The 19637-nt window shown below is 40.7% G+C and overlaps 1 protein-coding gene across 1 annotated transcript; it reads right to left on the bottom strand.

Moving 5' to 3' along the window:
• Positions 1-14333: 14333 nt before the first annotated feature.
• On the bottom strand, positions 14334-17135 carry LOC135715455 (uncharacterized). Its single transcript, XM_065238725.1, has 2 exons — positions 16692-17135; positions 14334-16565 (listed from the first exon to the last, which is right to left on the bottom strand). Exons 1-2 carry the CDS (start codon positions 17133-17135, stop codon positions 14334-14336), a joined length of 2676 nt encoding a protein of 891 aa, XP_065094797.1.
• Between the last annotated feature and the right edge of the window lie 2502 nt (positions 17136-19637).

Raw genomic sequence — 19637 nt, 5'->3', positions numbered from 1 at the left:
AGTGAGGTTTTGGAAATTTCCTCCAGTCTTCCTGAAGTGTTCCCACTTCACTCGGACATGGAGCATAAGGCTAGCTTTTTCTAAGGCCTTAAGGTTGTTTAGTTCACTAGACTTGAAGTGAACTAAATAAAAATCATTAGAAATCCCGTTGCGCGAATCGCCAGGACGGGATTTCATTTTCATTTTGATTACTTGGAGTGGCACAACTCCAAGTAATTTTGCCAGTTCATCTTTGATCTGATCCAGGGATTCACCACTGGGCAGTCCTTTCATGACAACCTTGAACACACGTTCAGTTTTGGTGTCGTAAGTAAAAAATTTGTGCTTCTTCTCAGTAAGATACTTGAGAAGACATTTAAATCCGTCCAAGGTTTCAGCCAATACACGGCATTCACCCCGACGTCCAATTTGTAGTGAAAACTTAACTTTCACGAAATTCAAAAGTTCCATGCGAAGAGCATGGAAATCGGTAGTGGTTATCACAATAGGGGGAATCTTTTCCTTCTTGGCATTAAGCCGGGAAAGTTTACTAGAATTTTTCTTGGATAATGGATCATTCTCATCATCCGTGAGCAAAACAAATTGATTACTCAAATTAATTTCTTCAGAAGGGGGGTCAAGAGTTTGCCCCTTTCTTTTGCGTTTAGGCGCCATGGCGGCAGTAAATTTTTTATCCAAATCGACTTCCAAGCAGATTACTATAAGAATCTGAAGGATCGAAGAGGAATTTTCCAAATCGATATCCAAGAAGGATTACCTCGGGTAGGGTCCAAACAAGGATCGAAGAGGAATAAGAGGAGTTGAACAAGGTAGAAAATTTTTACAGGTTGAGCACTGAAAAGTGCTGTTTAAATTTGTTGTAGCTTTAGGTAGTAGTAACACTTCCTTAAGCAAAAAGCAAATAGATCCGCACGGCAAGAGAGCACGATGCGGACTGTGTCTGCCGGTACCATATTTCCTCGCTTCCCATTGGCTATATACAGTGATGATGCTGCAGTTTTGTCGATATTGGGAAATTGCCGTAAAAGCTATACGCAGATGTCGCCACTGCATGATGATGATAATGTTGACAGGCTACATAGCAAATTCATGAAAATGAGCATTCATTAAAAAATGAATATTTTGTATTAAAATCCAACTGGAATACTCAAAGATGCAAAGAAGTTTTCCTAACACCATTCGAAAGATGTATTGAAAGGATGTTTTGTAGGTTTGATGAAAATTATGAATTAATGCTCATATTCATGAATTTGCTATATAGCCTGTCAACATTATCATTATCATGCAGTGGCAACATCTGCGTAGAGCTTTTACGGCAATTTCTCAATATCGACAAAGCTTGCTGAAAGGCGTGCTGAAGGTGTTCCTAGAAAATATGATCCGTGATGCCGTCACCTACACTGAACACGCCAAGCGCAAAACCGTCACGGCCATGGATGTCGTCTACGCTCTGAAGCGACAGGGACGCATTCTGTACGGATTCGGAGGTTAAAACTTGTACGTATTTGGTGGATTTATTAGTTATTTCAAAGCTTCTGGACAATGCTTGACATTTACCACTTTTTCAATAGTTTCAATTAAAAAATCAACAGTCAAAAGCTTTGTTGTCGATGCGTAGAAAAGTTTCTGATCGATTGGTGATAAAATTATTGAAATTGGTCCAGGGGCAGCTAAGTTATTAACGTTCAAAATCTTTCATAATTTCACTTTTCGGTTTTCATAAAGTGTACCCTCATCTTCCCGAAAGACGTAATCCTACGTCAAAAAATTAAGGAATGACACCTATAATGACCATGCATCAGAACCCTAGTCTTAACCACTTCAAACTAGGGAACAGAGGAATCACATAGATGAAGACTAACTAACTCATTTTTTCCTTGTTTCAAGATCATCCTCGGTCCAGGCAACCCGAGAACTTATCACTATCAACAAGGCATAAAAAGTAACAAGGACTAAGATGTGTTCCTGTTCCCCTAGTTTGAAGTAGTCGTGACTAGGAATTGGTGGTAGATCTTACATCCCGTAACGTACCACGAAAAGGTGATCTACCCACGTTACTGGACAAACTACTATAACATCACATACCCACTACCAGCCCTGGAATTTAGTCAAATTTCAACGGATTTCATCAGATTTATTAGGGGGTTAATGATTAACAACACATAATAAACAAAATTTGTTGAAATTTTACTGAATTCTGAAAAGCAGGAGCTACTAATATCCCGTCTTCCCCTATGTACATTGTTTTCCCGGTAAATTTGTTACTCATCGTTCTCGAAATTTGAAGAAAATCGATAACTCTGTGGGTACCAATGTGTGGGTGTGCACTAAGAGTTGTTACATTCTCCGTTAAATGTGAGATGGAATGCATACATTGTATGTTTGAGACATTATTCATGATTGCTAATTTAATTGCATTATTGATATATCATTTTACAGCAGCTCTATTGTCTTTTCCATTTCCGGCTTCTTCCGAACGGAGTAAAGACGATTATGTGACACAGCAAGCAAAACTTCCACGACCTATTAAATTGAGTGCAGGAGGGAATCAGCAGGGGAAAAAACTCTCTGTATGAGCGGTTCAGCATCGCACTAATGTTTTAATGTATGTTTATTCGGTTTCCTTTTATAAAACACATGATATCGTTCCCATGCATTACTTACTTATGTATGATTTTTTTCGAATTTAAATACCTACTGTACATTTGCGGCGACTTGCAGACAGTGAGTGGAGAAACAACTTGTCACTGTCAGATAAGTGGAAGACCGTATTTTCCTGCTATGAACCTAGTAGGAAGGTAGATGAAGCCTGTCAGTGTAAATACGACACTGAAATAATGCGAGAAGCGAAAAAGTTTCTCCTTGGTCGTATACAAATTAAATGTTCCTCAGGGGAAGTGCACCATTAGAGTGAATTTACTTGGATGCTGTCCTTCTACCAACAGCTCAAATAAAAGGTTCGATAACCGCATCGCCACTTGGTTCCGTTTCTCTCCTCTACCCGGAAAACAAGAAAACATATTTATGCAATTGAGGGCCCTTTTCGTAGGACAACAAAATTTAGAAGAAAAAAAATCGACTTTTGGCAGCGAACGCCATGGGGTAATATAAAAAGGGATTCATCATAATCATCGTCTTGTGAACGACACTGATTCAGGTCACGTGACTTTGACACCCGGTTTCACTGATGCGACTAATTCCACACGGCGGTGGACGCTTTCCAGGCGTGAAATTTATCGGGACGGTTGTAGTCAACTATTTTCGAATTATTCACACCATCAACCGGCGACAAAAGCAATCCAATTACCGGTTCATAAAGGGGATTTGAATGCTGTGGCGAATTGATAAAAATTAGAATATTATATAGGTTTAATCTGGCAATTCAAAAGTTTGGATTATTAGCATTCCAGATATATTGAAGTTTGAACAGCCAGTAAGTCCAACGATCCAATATCGAATCAGCCAAGATTAAATGCCTAGGATAGTGTCATCTTTTCTTACACTCATTGTCGCGAATGATCGAAAAATGGTAAGATTGATGCCATTCTTTTTCATATCCAGTAATAATGTTAAGGTGTTACTCTAAACAAGTCTTAGCGTGTAATTTCAAAAGCACAAATGTCAGCTTTGATAAAACATACAAAGTAGTTTAGTAGTAGTAGCAAGCGTTTTGTCTTAATCGGTGGTTGCTTTAGCCCAAGCAACACACGTGTTCTATAACAGTTTAGTTAACCTTTGTATGACTGGTTTTGGTTGTAAAGAAGTTTACTCAACATAATTCTATGAATGAATGTTACTTGGGATGTGTTTGGATTCGCTGGTATCACCTTAAAGTCTTTTCAAAACCTTATTCACAAAACAAAAACAAGTGAACCTTTATTTGTTCAGATATCCGGCTTATCATAAAATATATGGACAAAAGGTCATTATTTTTTTTTTTTTTTTTTCGTTCGAAATTATTTATTTTGTTTTGTTTTTTTCGTGGAAGTAGATTCAGCTCGGGGAATACGCATTTTGCACATGCTAAAACAGTTTTAAATTATTCTTATGTTATTTTAGCACGCTACATTATTTAACAGTGACTGTTTCTACTACTTTTGTAGATTTGAAAGCTTTGAAGTAGACTGCACATGATTTGCGACGCCATACCATATATATATAACAACGATAGCACTTAACTATTTACAAAATTTCATCATAACGAGTGATTTTTGTCCCTAAATCAAATGAAACACCAGCAACAACAACAAAATTCAAAAACAAATTGATGGGAGATAAGAAAACTGCACTTTTCAATAGGGAGCTGCACCGTTGAGTTAACCTCTGACATCTGGCTGTGGTTTGTTTACATGGACTTAGAAAAAAAGTGAATTTTGTTTTTCATTTTTAAGAGAGGAAAATTTTTCAAAATAACATAGTCGTATAACATATCATGTAGTTCTTTTTTATTTAAAAACTCAAATCCATTTGAAATAACAGGCAAAGATAAACAAATCACCACTGGATGTCAAACTAATAAACGCGGGTCGCGGATTTATCGCGTTTATTCGAGACGTCAGCGTGCAGCATTCTATGTAGAGCATTTGGTAAATTTAACACACGGATACATGCAGATGAAATATACAGCGTGAGGCAGAGTAACTGTCACCGATTTTACATGTATGCAATTCTGAATGGGAATGTTCAAGTTTTTTTTAGTGTGTACAAATATCAGCATGTAGAATAAGATATTTCTATACCTTAATCCGTTGGTTTCCCTTTTAATTCTACTGCTATTGTGTCACTTCCACTTTCACTAATTCACTATTCACTTTTAAAATCACTTTAAAACAATCTATAACATATAGGAGAAATGTCTCTAATGTTGGCCTATGGATCTAAGATTGGGCCCATCGCTAAAAATCTGCTATTTATCAATTTTATCTAGATGAACGCGTTATTGGGACGTTACTAATGGATATTTTTGGTTGCTATTGAAAATTTAGTCGATTGCTGAATTTATGTATGGGCCCAAATTAGGGACAATTAGGCCGACATTACCTGCATTTCCTCTACATAATTCATTTACTACTTCAAAATTCTTCAGTGTCTAGTCATAGACTTATTTGCAAGTAGTAAACAGAATGCGCATCTTTTATAGTTTTTTTAAGTGATAGTGAAAGTGAATAGTGAGTTAGTGAAAGTGAAAGTGAAAGTGAAAGTGAAAGTGAAAGTGAAAGTGAAAGTGAAAGTGAAAGTGAAAGTGATACAATAGACGCATTTCGCGCCAAATCGAATCGAAGCTGGCAACACCCTCTCAGATTTCAATGAAATTTTCTGAATGTGTAGACTTTGACTAAATAAGCACTATTGCATGCTCAGTTTTTTTCCAAAATTTATCTAGTTTAACATTTGAGAAGGGCCAAACATTTCTGCCGATTTTTTTCAAAAAAAAAAATATGGAAAAATGACAACTCCTACAAAAATGTGTCGAGACTTTTAGGAAATTGTCCAAATTTTTGGGAAAAAAAATACTGAATAAAATTCCATTAGAGACCTACACTGAAAAAATCGATTTTTAAAATTTAAAGTCGATTAAAAAAAATGTCCATGTTTGATTTGGATGAAAGTTTGTCTCAAGATAGGTAATTATGTTTACTACCATCCGTCCATACGTCGCGAGATGAGCGTTTTTAAGGAAAATATCTCCTTCTTCTGTTCAGTTTTCTTCTTCACTTCTTTTTCCTTCCGTTTTTTCCACTTCTCCTTCGGCTTCACCAGCCTTCCTCCTTGTTGTCGTGTGTGTGTGTGTGTGTTTTTTTTTTATAGTAAGGTTTAGGAAAGCTTCAAGAAGCCTGGCCTGTAGTCTAGGGGAAAGCTAGCTCCAAGTATAAGCATCAATACCGCTCGTGGAAATATTAAATATTTTAATATTTGTGATATTTGTGAATGTCATACTTAGTCGGACAGTTGATTTTTTTTTTGTTTTTGACTATTTTTGGTTTTAAGTGTACATTTGACATTCGTTTAATGAAAAATGGATTTCACACGAGAGGCAAGTTATTCCCTTCACTATTATTCTAATATTTTTTTTAATTTGAATATTTGGTTCTTTGATAAAAAGAACTTGAATGTGTGAAATATACAGGATTTACGCACACTGAGGCAAATAGACCTAAGAATTTCATAAGGCAACAACATATATGAAATTTATAAGCGCGACTTAGAATGATTTTCGGGTAGCATGAGGTAGTTCTTAAACGCCTTTAACCATTTCATTTTCACAAGCGTTGAAAGACAAGTGGTCAATATACGGGTCCCCTGTGAAAACTAGATATTTACTCTGGTTGAGAATCACCCAGCACGCCACGGTAGTCACACGTCTCGCCTGCCCGATGGCCTTCCACGGAAAGAGGACGAATGCAGTTCTCGCATGTTGAGGTGTTGCTCAGCCGCGAGAGGATGAACGTGTTCATCCACCTGACAGTTTACCGAGGGGTTCAACCATAGATGTTATGCAATGACGAATAGTAATCCAGTCAGTCATTTATACACCTCACATCCCACTCCTTCTCCAAACAAAAAAAAACAAAAAAAGACCACAACCTCCGCAATGAACATTATATACAAATGCATGTAAATATGAGGACAATTAACTTTTCTCCTCTGTTTCATAACATAACCCCTTCATGAATTTACTGCGCTTTTTTTATTTCAAAATTTGGATAGATAAGGTGTATTTTATTTCTTAATTTCAATATCTAGGAGAATGTAAAAACAAAACAATTGTAAGACTAATTAAAAAAATAGTATTTAAAATACATTCAATACCAAACAACATATTATTATTTACATTAATTATCGTAAAATATTTGTGAATTATTTTCAATTGTTCTTAAAATATTTTGTTTATTATTTCAATACCGCTTAAAATATTTTAATTATTCATAAATAATTGAACGGTATTTTCATTGCCATGAAGTCAAATCAATGAGTGCGTGCCTCTCGTATTACTGCATACTACGCAAGGTGTCCATACCGGAAAAAGCAAGGTGTCCATACCGGATCATCTCTAATCCACTTTGCGAAACGTTAAGATGTACGTCCAGGATCATCATTACCCTGGGATCCCTAAAAGATATTCGTTGCAATCATCCTTTTCCCACGCTCCGTCAATGTAAAATGTTTTGCCATAGATGTTGCTGGCAACTGTAACTTCACAGTAAGGTAGGAGATCCCCCCAGGATCATCTTTATTCTCGCTTCAAAGTAAATTAAGATGCCCGTCCCGGATCATTCTTAGTCAGCGATCGGAAAAATAATTGCCCTTATATCTCATTTTAACCTAGGTATTTGTACACAAATTGCCGTTAACAATACCAGTTAGAATAATTATTATGTTCCAGTTGGAGATCCTGGCGCTCTGATCCGACTTATTCATGGTTATGCTTATACACCCCAAGGCGAGTCTTCCTTGTTTATCTGTGCAGTTGCTGTAGAAATTTCTTCCCATTGTTAGCATCACCGATCACGCACGTTGACGTCTAAAGTTATTCAACCAAAACTATGTCAAACAATCACTACGTTGACATCTGAATGGAACAGCTGCTTGTACATAAACGATATACTACTTCTTTACTATTACTAAAAAAAACTAAAGTTATCTGTTCCAGTTGTACCAATTTGTATTCTCACGTTTAACTTCATAGAGCATAAAGTATATGCCATCTGGCAAGGAACAGCCCTGACAACAAGTCGTGTTGATAAATTGGTCTAGACGTGACGCTTTTATACGATTGCAGGATGCATTCAACTATCTATTCCGCCAATTCCTCCAAGAAGGAAAGCTAAAAGAAGTTCAAAAACTGTAGACCTACTAACCACGAACTGCCTACAATCAATTTTCACAGAAGAAACTATCACGAGCGTCACGGACCACGAGACTATCCACCTAATCTCGGATGTCCGAATACAGAAAAGTCTGCCTCAAAGCATCAGGATAAAATACTTTCAAAATATATATATTGTTGGAGGACTGCCGGACACAAGACTTCCTCCATTTAATCGATACCGCTGACAGCAACACGTAACTAGTAACTACACGACTAGTAACTACGATTACTGCATTTGCTCCCCTTTCAAATCAAATCCGGCTATGCCACTGGCACCACGAGTTGTTAACCAATGAACTTGTTCACCACACGGCCGCAAATTGTGTTGAAAGGTTTGATTTTATTACTGTTCATTAAGTGCCTACAAAGGTAATGAAAAGTCATATTAACAAATTTCAATTTCCTTCGTACAAATTTGGATATCGTTCATCTTCTATGTCTACAACGCTGTTATTGAAGCAAGAATGCTACACCTATTCGGTAAGTCATCAACTTGGTGCATCCCAAAGAATTTCACGTTCAGTTCTCGGATAACGCGTGCAATATGGATAGGTAATATCATCTTATCATAACGTACACTAAAGATACAGGGTCTGTGCTTGAGTGCGTTACTTTTATTTTTTTTGTTAAGACAACATAATATCTTCAGATATTATATTTTATATATTATGGCATTGCTTTATGCGCGAAAATAATTACACTTCCAGACTGGGCTAACAAAACTAGTACACCCAACCGGTGGATGTAAGATTCGCTTACAATTATGTGGGATTCATCATCAGAGGATGTAAGTGGAGACCGCATGAACCGAGGATGCGATATACCTAGCTGCGGTCCAATGCAAGAAAATTGGAGACCGAAAAATGTAGAGTGTATTAGTGAGGTAAATTAATTATGTCGAAAAAAAAAATAGGAAAAAGGTTGCCGACTGGACTTGAACAACGAACGTTGCGCTTATCAGACCTGTGCTTTCTCCACTGCTCTCTCCATGCTTCTGAATAAGGATAGCCTAAAAGCAAACAAGAAGCGCTCATTTCCTCTCACACTCGACTTAGTATGCTTTTTCTGCTGGAGAGATTCGAGGCAAGGGTGTGCGTCGTTCTACAATGTTATACATAAAAATCAAGGCAAATGCTTGCTTGTGTAGGTGAAAGCACAGACAGAACACGAAATAAAAAAGGCAAAAAACCATTACATCGCCTGCAAGGTCAACTTCTAACATTCGCTGCGATGTTCATGAACAGAGGATGATAGGAAATGGAACTAACATTCTTTGTAATAGATTTTTGGTTTGCGTGTAGAATCTATTGATCTAGTTAGAGCAATTTTTATAAAATAAAAATAATAATATCTTCCAAGTCATCATAATCTCCCTATACTGCTTTCAAACCTTTGTGCTACATTACTTGACCTTCCCGGTCTTATCAATCCGTGGTTCTTCATTTTTATTACATACTTTTCGTATCGTATTTGACCACGCATAACTGTATCGTTGAACCGTCACATAATGCCCTCGACTGAAATCCGGCTGAAATTTGGATGGCTTTTTTTTCTTGCTGTAGCTTCGAGTTCACTCGTGACTTCGAATAGGTGGTGTGAGGGCAATAGGTTCTCGTAACCAGCTTCAAATACAGCAGCGATGATCTTCACATACTGCAATTTGATTATGGATGTTTTGCTGCACAATTTTTTTTTTCCGCAATTTCTCTAGACCGACATTATTTTTTTTATCGCATAACATGATTTTTTCCATACTTGACTAAGAGCATAGGCCAGTTGAACTCAATCATAAAAAATACTACTCATCTTCTACTGTCGAATGTTCAACCGGGCGACTCATACCTCGGACACATAATTTTCGTTCAGTGACCGTTCCATCATACTATGAATTCTTCTTACGGGCGTCTCACACCGCAGCCGCAGAGTTCTTCCTCGGTGTCCATCTCAGATCACTCTAAATTCGTTCTGCAGGCATCTCATACCGTAATGAGAGAATTTTTGTTCAGTGACCGTCCCAGTGCACTGTGAATTCTTCCTACGAGCGTCTCACACCTCAACGACAGAATGTTTTCCAGTGGCCTTCTCAGCACACCAATAAATCTATCTGCGGGCGTCTCACACCGCGACGATAGAATTTTCGTTTAATGGCCGTCCCAGCACATTGATTCTTTACGGGCGTCTCACTCCGTAGCATCTTCTTTTTCCCAGTGACCGTACCAGCGCACTGTCCGATGCTCTTGCGGGCGTCTCACACCGCAATTTCAACTTTGCATCCTTTTATGCATATACACTCCAACACCGCAACGGAAAAGAATCCTAAACTTTTGCTTCTTGTCCAAACTAAAACTTACGGACGTTCCACTATGGGGCATTTTCATACAACCAGGCGGTCCAAAATATTTCTATCATTTTTTCACAATTTCTGCTATTATTCTTGCTTTGTTTCATCAATATAAGGTGTGCGTTATCATTTTTTAACATTTTCACGACCAACTTTTGAAAAGGGCTTAACTTTTGATTAATTAAAATTTCATTTTTACGATTTTATAACGGTTACAGTTTTAAGCTTGTTTTCAGAGAATAAAATCTATTGAACAAAGACAACCTACCATGGTTTTATTGGGGAAAACACCGTAAAAAATAAAAAATAAATCTTTTTTTTTGGAAATATGTTTATTTTTTTCATCAAATCTTCTGTAAAAAAAATACAAAAAGCCATGATACAATAATCAAAATCAAATATGTTTCAACGAATTTCTTTTTATTCCTCTGTTACAATATCATCATGAACAAATTCTTCTTCAATTTCATCGACTGCTTTCATAAGTTCCTCCAAGGCATTGAAGTTATTAGTATCGACTACTGAATCACTTACAGAATTTTCAAATATCATGAAACTTTTCACGATGTCGGGATAATCCAGGGATACTTTTTTCTGTCGTCTTTTTGCCATCCAAATGGAACTGATCAGTGGGTCCGATTCATTAATGGCACGAATAAAGACATCATGTAAATTTTCTACTCTTGATCGTTTTCTTGCATGATGGGTTCGATATTTTTTCAATTGTTTATGTTGACTATCTGCTGCCTCTTCCGCTAATGAACCAAGTGGTGCTGGTGAATGTATGATTATTTCTCCGGAATGAGCGAGAAATTTATGCACGGTTGCAGGAATTTTGTACCAATCATACAATTTAAGATAGAGCCTATATGTTTCCTTGCCATATGCATCAAATTTTTACGGGTTTATTGGCTCTTGGCAGTTAATAGCAATTAATATATTCCGGAATCTGAAAATTAACTCTTCATCAATGTTCAGCACGGAGCTTAGAAGCTTGGGATTTCCAAATGCTCTTCGACAAACGTTTCCTGTAGTACTGGTACCTGCTCCACCCGATCGTGGTTGATCTACTCTTACTTGAAATTTTTCGTAAAGCTGTGTCGTCACATGTTTTTTTCTTTGTTTATATAGTTCTTTGAACGGTTTCGTTACCTTCCATTTTTTGATATCCATTCTGTATGCAATATGCAAAAGGCATTCGAAAAATCTTATCCAAGCATGAAGTGGAGATATGCCGTAATGCAAGGCTTCTTCGTTTGATATAAATCCTTCCTCGAATTTCTCTGCATCATTCATTACATTTGGTGTTGCCCCACATATTGGACAATTCTGCATCGACGAATTTCCAGTGATATAAGTTAAGACTTTTCCGTCTATCATACTGAGGACAAAATCAAAATCAACAAGTATAAACTTGTCGTTTGAGAGTTCAATTTTCACTGGCGTTAGTTCACTCATTTCTTTTTCTACATCCTGTTTTGTAGCCAGAATAACTTCTTTACTCTCTTTTATGAATTCAAGGATGAATGGCCTACAAAATCGAATACTTTGAGGCATGAGTATAAACCACATAATTTTCTTTCGATCATTGTACATGAACAACTGAATTGGTGTTGAAGTGGACGAAAATACATCTGAATCGTCCTGACATCCTTCTGGTAGCACTTGATGATATTGCGAATATCCAGTTGATCCGTCCATACCCCAGCTTCATAGAAGAACCAGTTCCGTAGAAACTAGATCGTTGCTATCCATATACTCGTTGAGCTCTGCATCAATTATTTGGACGATTCGTTTCACTGTATTTTCCAGCAGCGCCTGGAGTTTCACTCTTATTTTCAATGCACTTTCTTCGATGAATTCACTAGGAGGGGCGGATATATTTTTTTCACTGCTCCGATCACATAGTAAGGTGGAAATCTTGAAGGTGATTCACTATGTATTACTTCGTATTGAAATCTACTCAATCCAGCCTCGATAAGTACATTAAAAGCCTCTTCTGGTGACATCATTCTTCGTTGATCAGTTAGTTGAGCCAGCATGGTTTTAGAGCTTTTTTGGGTTTTAAAAATATGCCCAATAACTTTAACTAAATTAAAATCCTTTCGATTATAAGCGGTCCGCCTTGCAAATAACAAAGCTTTCTCGATGGTATCGAATTTTGGATCAACTGCTTCATCGACGTTAAACGCGACGTTTTCCTCTTTAACTCAAATCCAAGAAAGGTTTTGAAGGTCGTCCACGTTTTGTTCCCGAGGCCGAGGTTGAGGCAACACATTGCTCCTGTTCGATGAATTCCTCGATGCCAAATTCTCCATCAAGCCAATTCCGAAAATGCGACTCAAATCGCTCTTTCGTGCGATTAGCTTCATGCCATTTGTTGATGTATTTAGTAACGATTTTATGGATCTTTTCATCGAGACGTTTATGTTTTTCCACCGAGATGTTATAATTTTCACAAATGAATTCAATGGCTCTGTGAACATTGTCACTATGGCTTAATTTTGCGTCTAATAGATTAATAATGGTTCTATTATCCATGCTCACACTTGGTCTCAACCGTAAATTTGAATTACACTGTAGTAGTTTAAATAAAAGCTACACAAAATACACTATGGCTTCAAATTGACACTACAGTAGGTTAAGTACAGACTTAGGTATAAATTAAACTCATCCGCGCATATGCGTAGGTACATACTTACGCATATGCTTCTATAATCGTCATAACCCAGGTACTTACTTTAGAATAAAGCATAAACGAATGTAGTTTTACGTTCATCCAACAGTGAAATTTATGATAATGATGACTTCTTTTTGTACAAAAGCTTAAGCCCTTTTTAAAAGTTGGTCATGAAATATTAGAAAATGTTCTTTAACAATATATTTCGACTATACCAACCGAATATAACGCCAAAAGTTGCAAAATAATTGTTGAAAAAGTACAATTTGGAATCTCCCATAATAACCGAAAATTTTCAAATCGCTTATATTTCCAATGGGGCAGGTTGGGGCAGGCAAACTCTTCAGTACTTGTTAGAGTACACTCAAAACTTCATCCAGAGCTGAGAATTAGCCTGGGAATGTGCAAGACTCGAAAGTTTGTGATCAATAAAGTTAAATTTTCATTAATTTTCAATTATTTTTTTTCTATTTTTATTTTTAAATTTTTTTGTCTCCATCAAATTTCCAAATAGATTTTATTTTCGGAAAGCTTATTAAATTACCTTTCCAACGATGTATAATGATGTGGTAGTTATATGATAAATAGTGGATGTTGGAAATTGCCAACAGATTGGGGGTCGGGATGATTTCTGTAATAATAATATCGAATGAAAACAACCGAGAATTGGGGTTTACGTTTTCGTATTTGGAATATTATTATTTTCCTGTAATTATTGTAATTATTCAGAATTAGATTTTAACATGGTGGTGGATTGCTTAATTTTTTTTCATAACAATTAGCTAAAGATTTTGACCACTTACTTTTAGTCCCGTTGTGCGGATTCCTTGAATACCTTTTCGTTCGACTCGAAATAATCTCCTGCACGTACTACTCACCCGTACTAATAATCCCTGCTCGCACTAGTCCGTACTATAAGCATTAAAGTTTAAGCATTTTAACTATTTTAAGTATTAGTTAAGTAGGAATTACCTTTTAATGATAAAATCCAGCTTGCATGCAAATTCAGGGTTAGGAATTTCCGATCTTGACTGTAGCAAACTAAGTAGCAAAACACTAGGATAATCAATTTGATTTTAACTGATAGAACTATTTTAAATTTCATGTACGTTACCAATTAGGTGATAATATCACTTTTAGTATTAATATTAGCACAATTTCAAAGGCAATCGTCACGATCTTAGAGAAACTTTTACAATTCACTTGTGTACTTGTTGACTATTCAATATTTTTCTATCTATCTTTCCAACAATACAGTTGCTCTCCCACTCTCCCATGTACTGCTGACTCAACACTACTACAGTGATACGACGAACTGTCAAGACCGGTGCGTATTGGGCGGTTGCGATGATGTACGCGATGGTCAAACCCAAGCTACAGTAACGGCGCGCTGGTGTGAACGCGCCAACACTCCCTCCAGGTACGTTGACCACCCAGTCTACTTACTCCGTTCCGCGCCGCACGTCTAGCACGGCTATCTTGGCTACCGGACGTTCGTAGATCCCGGTCGATGTCCTAACTGTTGCTGATCTGGGTTGGCCGTCTCGTCCAGGTTGGGTACATATGATTCTGCCTTTCGGCCAGCAGTTCCGTGGCATCTTCGGGTCAGCTATGACCACTATATCGTCGACCTCGATTGGCTTCGTATGGATGAACCACTTAGTACGGCGAGTTATCTCAGGCAAGTAGTCGCTTACCCAGCGCTTCCAAAACAGGTTGGTTTGGACTTGAGATAGTCGCCAATTTTGGCGCAGCACGGCACCACTGTCATCGAGGGTGCAGAGCGGCTTGATTCCATTGGATGCCCCGAGTAGGAAGTGGTTGGGCGTCAAGGCTGGAGCTGAATCGTCATCAACAGGAACGTGCGTCAGTGGGCGGGAATTCACCGTGTTCTCGATTTCGGTCAGCAGGTTCCGTATTACCTCGTCCGACAGCTTCCGTGCTGGTAGGATTGCAATCAGGTTCTTTTTGACGGAACCTATCAAGCGCTCCCAGCTGCCGCCCATGTGTGGAGAAGAGGGAGGAAGGAACTCCCAGGTTGTTCCAGCATCCACGAACTCCCTCATCAGTTCATTTTGGTTGACTGATTCCTCAGCTTCCGTCATCTCCCGCTTTGCACCAATGAAATTGGTACCTCGATCGCTGTAGATCGCCCGTGGTTTTCCTCGGCGGGAAATGAAGTTTCGCAGCGCCATGATGCAAGAATCGGTGTTGAGGGAGTGAACGACCTCGATGTGAATTGCGCGAATTGTGAGACAGGTAGCGAGCATTCCCCAGCGTTTCTCGACTCGTCGACCTATGACGATCTCGTACGGACCGAAGTAATCAACGCCAACGTGGGTGAATGGGCGTTCGAAAGCTGCAAGTCGTGCAGCAGGCAGGTCAGCCATGATTGGCGGGCGCGGGATCACTCGGTCATTCTTACAGCATTGGCAGTCACTTCGCACTTTTGTGTAGGTCATGCGAAGCTTCGGTATGTTGTATTTTTGTCGTATCTCGTTGATCACGGTCTCGTGATTCTGATGTTGGTATTTTTGGTGGTAGTGTGCAACGATTAACTTGGTGGTGTGGTGGTCACGGGGAAGTATTGTGGGGTGTTTAGCATCTTCTGCGTAGAAACAAGCGGCGATGCGGCCGCGCATCCTCAGGATTCCGTTCTGATCCAGCCATGGCGTCTTCTGGTGTAACGGACTTGACTTGGGGATCGGAGTTGATAGTTGATCCGAGCATTGTTGTGACTTCTGAAGGACTGCTATTTCTTCCGGATAGGCTTCCTGTTGTGCTACGCGAATGAGATAGGATTCGGCGGTGAATATTTCGTGGTTGGTGAGAGGTCCGCTTACGATCGGTTCCTGGAGGCGCTTCAGTTTGCAGTTGGCAGGAAAACGATGAGCTAGAGCAACCACTTTCACAAGCCGATTCCAGTCTGAGAAATCACTTGAACAGACTATTGGTTCCGGAGCGATGAAGTGAGTTAATACGCTACGGCGAAGTTCGAGAACGGCTTCATTCGAGCTAGTAGATGAGTCTGGCCAGTCAGTTTCCGGGTGCTGCAGGAACTCGGGCCCGGAGAACCATCTCGTCTCTGAAGCCAGGCTAGGAAGTCCTTTCCATTTCGTCCCATCATCCGCTACGTTCAAATCTGTAGGAACGTATCTCCATTCATTCATCTCCGTGGTGTCCAGGATCTCGCTAGCTCGGAACGCGACGAACTGGGAGTAACGTCGGTGGTCAGATTTGATCCAGCAGAGTACGTCTTGGGAATCCGACCAGTAGTGACGACGAGAGATTCGGAATGACAGTGCATCTGATACGGATTGTGCTAGCCTGGCGCCAACCAATGCTGCTTGAAGTTCCAGTCTAGGTGTTGAGAGAAACTTCAATGGAGCGACTCTGGTCTTAGCTGCTACTAATCTGCATTCTACGAAGTCATCTTGAGCGAAGCGCAGGTAACAGGCCGCAGCAATTTCGTTATCTCCAGCGTCAACAAACGTATGGAGCTGGATGTCTTTACAACTGGGAGAGGTTCGTGCGCAGTAACATCGAGGAATGCTGACTCGTTCAACCTGCGGGAGCACTTGCAGCCATGTTTGCCACTTGTCGAACAGCGCATCGTCGATTGCATCGTCCCAGTCGATACCGGAACGCCACACGTCTTGAAGCAGCACCTTCAGCTACATGAGGAAATGCGCGATCAGTCCGAGCGGATCAAACATAGACATAAGAACACGTAACATTTCCCTCTTCGTTGGGTGTCGTTGACCTTTCAATAGCGCTTCTCCATAGCGAGTCCATCCGACCTTGTAGGTAAAGGTATCCGAATCAGTACACCACCACATTCCGAGCACTTTCTCGGTGGCTAGCTCCAGTGACAGATCGAGGTTTTTCTCATCTGTATGTTCTTCTTGCAGATCCCGCACAACGCGTTTCGAGTTGCTTATCCAGTTGCGGATCTCGAATCCGCCTTTCGAGTGCACCTCCTTCACCTGTTGCGCAAATCGAAGCGCTTCATCTTCGGTCTCAACGCTTACCAGCATATCATCGACGTAATGCCGCTTTTGGATGACTTCAACTGCTGCTGGGTATGCTGCTTTGAATCGTTCCGCGTTTATATTCTTGACGAACTGAGCGCTGCTAGGCGAACAACAGGCTCCGAAGGTCATCACCTGCAAGATGTAGACCACGATGTTACCTTCCTCGTCGTACCAGAAGAACCGCTGGCAGTGCTGGTCTTCCGAGCGCATGAGGACTTATAAAAACATCTCACGCACATCTCCAGTGAGCGCGATTTTGCCTTCCCGGAACTGGATGAGGATAGCGTGCAGTGCGCAAAGCTGATCAGGACCTTTTAGTAGAGCCGAATTTAACGATACTCCGTACACAGAGGCAGCGGCGTCCCATACGATTCGGATTTTTCCCGGCTTATTGATGTTAACAACCGGAAAAGTAGGCCAGACCCGATTAAATGGTTGCTTTAGCTCCTCATCGGTGAGTCTTCTAGCGTATCCTTTCATGACGAAATCGGCGATTTTTATATTGAGCGCTTCAGCGAGCTTTGGATCTTTGTCCATCCGTTTCTTGAGACACTGGAGCCGGGGCAGAGCCATAGGGCGACTATCCGGCAGTCGAACATTATCATATCGCCATTGCAAACCGGTTTCGTAGCGGTTTCCCTTGATTACGGTGCGAGATTCAAGCAGGGTTTGGGCTCGTTCATCTTCTGCGGACATCAGTGCTCTCTTCGGCTGCGCAATTCCCAAGCTGTCGATTGCGAAGTATTCTTTGATCGCCTTGTGTAGATCCTCGTCCGTTTGTGATTCACATGGGCACACATGGAACACTGAGTGCACTAGGTTTGGGACATCGTCTTGGTTTCCTCCTCCACAAACCGTCCAACCTAGTCGGGTCTTCACAGCAATCGGCTGGTCACGTGTTCCCTCTCGGCTCTTTAGGACCAGGCTTAGGTGTTGATCCTTCATACCGATCAGGATTCTCGGGCGAACATCTTCATAGGAGGTGATCGGCAAATCCTTGAGATGAAGATACAGTTTGCCGAGTTCCTCTACATTGAGCGTTTGTGATGGAAGCAGAAGCTCATCTACTGTACGCACGCCGTTCAAGGTATACCTCTTGGTGGGGCAATGTGTTGCTGCCACGTCCAGACTTACTGCCTTTGAGTTGTTTTCTCGCCGTTGCGCTCCACCTGCCCAGTGTAAACACAGTGGTTTTCTCTCCCCTTCAAGCTGCAACTCCTTGGCTAAATCTTTATCTAGAAGTGTGAGTGCTGATCCGTCATCCAGGAAGGCGAACGTCTTGATAGAACCGTATTTTCCTTGAAGTACTACCGGCAAGTAGCGGAATAGAACCTGACTGGACGTAACCTGATGTGTATGGCACCCATGTCCCGACGTACTTGTTCCTGGTTGAGCAGGATCACTGCGCTGTGTTGTAGGTTTGTTCGAGGTACTGGGTGCTGTATCCTTGAACGGTAACGTGTTCTTCTGATTGTTGTGTAGCAACTCGTGGTGTTTTAGCTCGCACCCGTTCTTCCCACACAGCTTGGCTTGACATCCTCCATTGTGTCGGCGCAAACATCTCCGACAGAGGCCGAGATCTCGCACTGTAGCCCAGCGTGAGTCACGAGAGAACTCTATGAAGCTCTTGCATTTGGCGATCCATTTGCAGGTTCCCTTGCATACTGGGCAGCTATCGTGAACCACTTTCGATCTGGATGACGATGTGGTGCGGGGATCCGATACAGATTCTTCTGAGTGTGCGTTGTCAAAGGAATTCCCTTCCTTATTTCCACGAACATCGCTTCGAACTGGTTTGGGATCGAAGCTGGTGTTTGGAACAATCACTGCGCTGGCGGCTTCCGCTAAAGAATAGAGCCAGGTGCTGAACGACGGAAGGTTGACCGTTGGAAGAGATTGCCTATATTGAGCCCAATTCAACTTGATAGAAGGCGGCAGCTTGTTGACGAGTTGATGAAGAAAGGTTACGTTGTAAAGATGCTCCTCCAGTCCACACGCGTCCACTGTCGCACAGAAGTTTTCCACGTTGACTGCAAAGTCAACGAGCGTTTCCAATTTATCCTCCTTCAGCGCTGGGAGCGAGTTGATCTTGGTAATCATCGAGTTGACAATCACTTCAGGCTGCCCGAACAGCATCCTTAGCGTCGACATAACTCCGTTAACATTGGCAGGATGCATCAGCCGACATCTCACCGATTCGTACGCTCGACCCTTCAAACTTCGCTGCAAACGAACTATATTTTCCTCGTCGGTGAACCCGCACATTGCTGTAGTGCTGTTGAAGGTAGAGAGAAAGAGAGGCCATTCCTCATTATTCCCAGAAAACATGGGTAGATCCTTCGAGATAGCTTGTCTTGCAGCTAGTTGCTTTCGAGTAAGTGGACACGGATCGAAATCTTCTTCGTCGCGATCGTGAGGACGACTGAATCTCCTAGGCGGAAAATCTGGATAATTCTGTGGAGTACCCTGAACTGGAAACGGCATAGGCATCGGAGGATCCGGGTTGGGATCGGAGGATCCGGGTTGGGATCGAAGCCTGGATGTGAAGGAATCGGTTCTGGTTCCGGGTGTCGTGGAACACGTACCGGTCGTGGATTTCTTGAAACAGGATCTGGAACAGGTCGTGGTGATTCCAGACGCCGCAGATCAGGATTCGGATATAATTATTGTGGAATCTGGAGCAAGCGTTGAGATCCATGATTCGGAACTACC

Source organism: Ochlerotatus camptorhynchus, unplaced genomic scaffold (genome assembly GCF_037179485.1).
Source record: "Ochlerotatus camptorhynchus isolate MF236.1 unplaced genomic scaffold, CSIRO-AGI_Acam_v1.1 ptg000922l, whole genome shotgun sequence".
Lineage (NCBI taxonomy): Eukaryota > Metazoa > Arthropoda > Insecta > Diptera > Culicidae > Ochlerotatus > Ochlerotatus camptorhynchus.
This window is presented reverse-complemented; position numbering and strand designations above follow the sequence as displayed.